The 6483-nt window shown below is 37.3% G+C and overlaps 2 protein-coding genes across 2 annotated transcripts; one reads left to right on the top strand and one right to left on the bottom strand.

The window, feature by feature from the left end:
* Positions 1 to 101: 101 nt before the first annotated feature.
* On the top strand, positions 102 to 1187 carry LOC111384279 (non-structural maintenance of chromosomes element 4 homolog A-like). The gene is made up of 3 exons (XM_023008543.1): positions 102 to 352; positions 442 to 533; positions 792 to 1187. Exons 1-3 carry the CDS (start codon positions 181 to 183, stop codon positions 1014 to 1016), a joined length of 489 nt encoding a protein of 162 aa, XP_022864311.1. The 5' UTR covers positions 102 to 180; the 3' UTR covers positions 1017 to 1187.
* A 1677-nt stretch (positions 1188 to 2864) lies between these two features.
* LOC111384271 (11 kDa late embryogenesis abundant protein-like) lies at positions 2865 to 3650 on the bottom strand. Its single transcript, XM_023008534.1, has 2 exons — positions 3499 to 3650; positions 2865 to 3415 (listed from the first exon to the last, which is right to left on the bottom strand). The coding sequence occupies exons 1-2, from the start codon at positions 3583 to 3585 to the stop codon at positions 3044 to 3046; spliced, it is 459 nt and encodes a 152-aa protein (XP_022864302.1). The 5' UTR covers positions 3586 to 3650; the 3' UTR covers positions 2865 to 3043.
* Positions 3651 to 6483: the final 2833 nt, after the last annotated feature.

A 6483-nucleotide genomic window follows, 5' to 3' on the forward strand; every position in this document is an offset into this window, starting at 1 on the left:
TCTTGCCTGTAAACTTAGTGAATCTTAATTATGACCGCTATTTTTGCTTACACCAGCGAATTTAGTTTCCCTTAAATGAGAGAGATTAATTGCTTTCATTTAGTCTGACATTTTATTTTTTTTCAAATTCTGCAGCTTGATGGAACCACTACTGAGGAGAAAACTGACACAGATAAAAATATGGCCACGATGTTTGATATCCTAAGGAAGAATAGGATAGTACATCTCGAAAATTTAATATCAAACAGGGACTCCTTTGCACAGACCGTGGAAAATTTATTTGCTCTATCCTTTCTAGTAAAAGATGGACGGGCTGAGATAAAAGTTGATGAAAAAGGCAGTCATCTAGTTAGTAAGATTCTTTGTGCAGAATTCATTTAGAGTCTTCTTTTCTTTCTGGCATCTGTTTCCTTTTTGACTTTTAGCGATTATTTATTTCAGCTCCAAAGAATGCTCCTGGCGCCAATTCAGTTCAAGCTGGAGACGTTTCTTACAGCCATTTTATATTCAGATTTGACTTTAGAGACTGGAAGGTACATTAGAAATATTAGATGAACTAGTTATTTATTCTGTTACTCTGGAATGCCGGGAATTTTGATTAAGTAATCTCTTTGTTTTGAGGTCATCCATCCAATTGTGTTTCCATACTGCTGTAAAATATTGTTGTGTATCTGCATTTGAAAAATGATCTTTTGATATTTCTTTTTTACTTATGGATTGAATATAATAGGAACTTGTGCGTTATAATTTTTATTCGACTATCTTGTAAATTCTTGTTACTGTTATATCAGTTGATGCTGTCCTCTGTTGCTGTTGGAGAGGAATTAATGCCAAACAGGAAAGCGATGAACACATCAAGAAGCACTCAAGCATCATTGCCTACTACCCCGATAAGAAAATTGTGCAGGAACAGAGGTTTGGTTATGCAGGAGCACATAGTAATTGAAGACTTCCCTCAAACTGGAGATTTAACTGAGGTGGCGGCAACCCGTAAGGGAAAGAGAAAACTTCTGTGAAAAGTTTTCATATATCTTTTATGAAATGCTTGTCGTACTCTACTTTTGCACATTTTGTGAAAAGTTTCACTTGGCAAATAGGTCTTTAGTTGACGAATACCTTAAAACCGAGAGCTGCCATGTTATTAATGCATATAAGTTAGTATTATTTTTCTCTTGGTTTGAGTTTTATTCGTTCTTTCTGAGACTAAATGGACATGTTAACTTTCTTTGTCCTTTAGCGACCAAATGGGCATGTATGTATGTTTAACTTTATTAGTTCTTTTAGCAAGCCGTCCATAATTCCATATAACTTATGTAGGAAGGCAAGGTTAGTGTCTTTACAGTTTTAGAGCATTTCTAAAATATAATAAAGAGCATCTAATACATAATAGAGAGCATTTTTAAATTTATGAAGTAAATTTTTTTATATATATATTTTTTTTATAAATTCTAATAAATTCTTTATTTTGTCTTTTTCAATGAACATTTAATAATTTCTCTATTTATTTTATTTAAGTATAATTTTTTATATATTAATGATCAATCAATTCAAAATTCAAATGTAATTTGAAAATTTTAAATTGTAGAGTATTGGAATTTGTAATGTATTAATTACAATTATTGTACATTAAGAATAGAAAGTGAGTTTGGTTATCTAAATTTGAAGAGTCAAACACTATTTCTATTTTAAAAAGTTAAAAAAGACTCTTTTGGAATTTATTTTTAAGTATTGACTTTTTAAAATAGAAAGTATTTTATGTTTAAAGAATTTTTTGGAGATGCTTTTACTGCAACTTGAGAGGATAGTGGCGAGAATCTCTTATAGTTATTTTTAAATTTTAAATTTTGTAGGACCTTTAGTTTTTGCATTTTTGAGGTTTTACACAGGTGAAAAATTATTGTAATGAATTGGACGTTCGTGTTTAATTACTATTTGTTTTGCGAAAGTATTTGTATATCTTATTCTTGATGGATTTTTTCTATTTGCTGTGCTCTCCATGATTCGAGTTTAAGCCCTCGTTTGGCCTCCATTTTGTAAAAATGAAAATGGTTAAAATATTATTTTTTTGAAAAATAAATGGTTGAAAAAGAAAGAAAAGTTTTTGATTTACGTGTAATATCATTTTATAAACGATTGTGTGGTTGAAAATAGGAAAGAAAAAAAATGAAATGTTGTAGAATGAAAATTAATGGAGGTCAAACGAGGGACATCTACTTTATATAAAAAATTTAAGTTCAATTATGGTATTAATTGAGCAAGGCAATTATACTCAAAAAATTAACAATTGAAATTGGAGATTCAAATACAATATATGCTATTGACCAAAATTTCATACTTTTGATATGAGACTAAAGTCACGAAAACTATGGTAAGCTAACATATTCCGCAAATTCGAATTCATATTCTATAGAAGTGATAGACCAAATTTCATACTTTTAATAGGAAATTCAAAGCATCATATCTAGTAATGAAAACTGCGAATTTGGCGCTCATGTCAGATTGGCGAATTTGGATTATTATTCTCAGATGAATATTGCTATAACAGTATAGCCATCGGTACTGCTCGGTAAAAATTGAGAGCCATGATGTCATATTTCAGAAAGCTAGTTGTTGAATCCATAACTATCGAGAGCCATGGTGTCCAGAAATGACGGTGCTGGGGGTCGCAAATGGACGTGAACCCCACACCCTTGTGAGAAGGCAAAATCCATCCAGAAAACATGACAATTGTTGATTTCTATAGAAGTATATTTCGTACAATCATGCCTATGTTGTGAAGCAGGATATCTATTTTTCTCTAACAATAAATCATCCCTGCTAAAGAAAGGATACATCAGCTGCCAAGAAAAAAAAAAAACCAGATGTTAAATGCAAACCACCTTATTTTATAGATGTTGGACGAGAAAACATCAACTGTACAGAAGTAACATGTCCACTGCAGACACCAGACCAGACTGTGGAAACCAAAATATAAACCACACGCCTAATTTTATTTATTTCTTATAGCCCCTATTCCCATACATTGATATTAAATCGTTACACCCTAATATGTATCTGTATCCCGATGTTGATAACCAGCCCCGATACCTCTGGGAGCATCAGGGTCTTGAACTCCAACCCTTCCGCCCCCTCCAGTGTTTGTCCCAGGAGGGTATTGGGACCCAACCACACCCTCAGTAGTAGTTCCAGATGGGTAATCTGTCCTAGCAGTATCTGTATAGCCGGTGCCGGTGGTGGCGGGCCCAGTTGTGTAGCCGGTGGTGCCCCCAGTGGTGTACCCATGACCGGTTGTTCTGCCTGCTTTAGCTGCCTGCCTCATTTCATGCTTCTGGAGCTCCGCTTCATTGATTTTGGCCTCTTTCTTCTCCGTGGCTCTCTCCTTTTGCAAAGGGTCACGAGTGGTCATCTTCTCAGCCTGTTGCATGGAAAGCAAGTAAATTTGAAACATGTTCATGAATAAAAGTAACTCAAAAGTTATGTTTAATCTCAACCACAAACCTTTTCTTGCGCGGTGGCTTTTGTCTTCTCCAATCCAGACTTTGCTGAAGCTGCAACATTGGCCGCTGTTTCCTTAGCAGACTGCATTTTTCAATAGTTTCAAGTGTTTTCTTCTCTTTTTTCTTGTTCTTTCTTTACTAGGAAATTTTCTGTGTATAAATGGAAGTCGAAAGGAGGGGGGAGAATGGTGAGTCATCCAGGAAATTTGATATGGTGCTGACACGTTACCAACAGGTGTCAATTACCAATCCAACGGCTGAGTTTTCTTTTTTAATCAGATAACTATTACTTTCATGATACTGAGAGATAATAGAATAGAATAAGATAGCTACTCGAATGACTAAATCCTATAGCCAATTGGACGAGTTATATTAGAACTACGACTTCCAAGTTAGCCCATACGGTGACATTATCGTCCTACGACTTTTAATAAGCCTCGATCGATCATTTCTATACGTGGTCGATATTTGATAAGCAGAAATTTTTAGAAACGAGTTAGCCCTTGCCCAATTAGTTATTTGACGCATATTGAAACAGAATAAATTATTTGACTTACGGTCAATGGAAGGTGAGAAGAGAATGAACCCATCATACAAGTATTTTCCATATCGCTTGACAGCAATTGACGAGATGCAGTGATTTGTTGGAAAAAAAAAAAAAAAAAAAAAAAGGGAAATGAACCGATACGGAAGAGAAGCCGAAATTAATACAGAGGCATGATTTGATGAAAGAAAAAAAAATAGGGCTCAAAGGGGATGAAGATGAGAGGGGTCGTTCGTATGTTGGACTTGCAAAAAAATGAAATTGATGGGGAAAAAAGAGGGGGAAGTGAAAATTAGATTGAAAACAAAAAAGAAAGTAAAAATTTGGAAAAATTGAGCTGGAAAATGCAATAATTCGATTTTTTGTTCTTAAAATAAAATCTATTAATGTCTTATTAATTAATTAAATAATTTTGTATTTTTATAAAATACTTATTAATATTTTATATAATTTTGTTATTAAGATTTATGATAAAAAATTCGTCGACGTAAGTTCTACTTATCAAAAACTTTCAACGACTAAAAATAATCGATCGTCGAATGTCATCATCAATGACTAAGAATGTCGAATTTTCCTTTAGTTACAACGACGACATAAAATTAGTTGTTATTTTACTATACTAACGACCAAAAATTATGGTCGTTAAATATTTATTACATTATTTGTATTTCTAACAACTAATTTTGTAGTTGTCGAATATGAACAAATATGAGGAAATTAGGCCCTGTACGCCCTTTTTTAAAATATTTTGATTAATACCTTTTAAATTATTAAAATATTCTAAAGAAGTANTACTTAAACCACACGACCATGACTGATATTGGACTTAAGCAAGTAAATTGTACTTAAGCTTAATAACTGTGACCTGAATAGATCCCAAGATTGGACCATCTTTCAACTGAACTGAGAACATTGCTAGGTCTGATTGAAAAGGTAGTTGCATGAAGCTCGTAGTGGTTGAGCTTTGTGAATCAATGGATAAAGAAGTTCGATCCTCGTTGAGACTTCTCCCCTTGGCTTCCAGCCTCGCCAAAGAGAAGCAAGTTGTGTGAGTCTTGGAGTTCAAGCGAGGTAGCCTAGAGATGGGACGCAGACCTCTCCTCCGAGGTGATGACGCTTTCCAACATGATGGATGGTTCGTCCATGTTGAGGCTTCTCCCAGTGGCGTTCAGTCTCTCCAAAGGGAAGCAAATGGCGTGCGCCTCGGAGTTCAAGCGAGGTGGCCCAGAGATGGGACACTGACCTCTCCTTCGAGGTGACGACGCTTCCCAACATGGTGGATGGTTCATCTATGTTGAGACTTCTCCCAGTGGCGTTCAGTCTCACCAAAGGAAGGCAAGTGGCGTGCGCTCGGAGTTCAAGCAAGGTTGCCCAGAGATGGGACGCTGACCTCTCCTCTGAGGTGACGACGCTTCCCAACATGGTGGATAGTTCATCTATGTTGAGGCAAGTGACGTGCGCCTCGGAGTTTAAGTGAGATGGCCCAGATATGGGATGCCGATCTCTCCTCTGAGGTGATGACACTTCCTAACATGGTAGATGGTTCATCCATGTTGAGGCTTCTCCCAATGGCATTCAGCCTCGCCAAAGGGAGAAAAGTGGCGTGCACCTCGGAGTTCAAGCGAGGTGGCCCAGAGATGGGACGCTGACCTCTCCTCCGAGGTGACGACGCTTCCCAACATGGTGGATAGTTCATCCATGTTGAGACTTCTCTCCCTGGCATTTAGCCTCATCAAAGGGAGGCAAGTGGTGTGCGCCTTGGAGTTCAGGCAAGGTAGCCCAGAGATGGGACGATGACCTCTCCTCTGAGGTGACGACGCTTCCCAACATGGTAGATAATTCATCCATGTTGAGGCTTCTCCCCCTGACGTTCAGCCTCGTCAAAGGGAGGCAAATGGCGTGCACCTTGGAGTTCAGGCGAGGTAGCCCAGAGATGGGACGCTGACCTTTCCTCCGACGTGACGACGTAGTGCGACACTTGAATTCAATCATGGACAATTTTATTAAATCATGAAAATGGTACATGAGCTAGGAAAGATCGTCCAGCGAGGTAGTACATTCATTGATAATAGATTCGAAGGTGCTCAATGTTCCATGGACGGGGTTATGCCTTGCCGTCCATGTCTTCAATCCAGTATGTCCCAAGTCGGATCTCCTCCTTGATTCTATATGGGCCTTCCCACTTCGGACCTGAGCTACCGGTGCCTGGTTCCTTGGAGGAGAGGAAGACTCTCCTAAGGACCAGGTCATTGATTCGAAATGACCTCTTCTTCACCTTTGAGTTGAAGTACTTCGTCATCTTTCTTTGATATGTGGCAAGCTTCAGCTGGACGTTATCGCTTCTTTCCTCAATGAAGTCGAGTGATTTAGATCACAAACATGACTCAATTACGAGCAAAATGTTTAAATTGTGATTTAACCTCGTTGAATTCATGCAATGTA

Source organism: Olea europaea, unplaced genomic scaffold (genome assembly GCF_002742605.1).
Source record: "Olea europaea var. sylvestris unplaced genomic scaffold, O_europaea_v1 scaffold2883, whole genome shotgun sequence".
Lineage (NCBI taxonomy): Eukaryota > Viridiplantae > Streptophyta > Magnoliopsida > Lamiales > Oleaceae > Olea > Olea europaea.

Coding starts and splice junctions, on each gene's coding strand:
- LOC111384271 (XM_023008534.1), bottom strand. CDS start 3,585: ATGCAGTCTGCTAAGGAAACAGCGGCCAATGTTGCAGCTTCAGCAAAG. Junction 3,416..3,498: donor AAGCCACCGCGCAAGAAAAG/GTTTGTGGTTGA, acceptor TCCATGCAACAG/GCTGAGAAGATGACCACTCG.
- LOC111384279 (XM_023008543.1), top strand. CDS start 181: ATGGCCACGATGTTTGATATCCTAAGGAAGAATAGGATAGTACATCTC. Junction 353..441: donor AAAAGGCAGTCATCTAGTTA/GTAAGATTCTTT, acceptor TATTTATTTCAG/CTCCAAAGAATGCTCCTGGC. Junction 534..791: donor TTGACTTTAGAGACTGGAAG/GTACATTAGAAA, acceptor CTGTTATATCAG/TTGATGCTGTCCTCTGTTGC.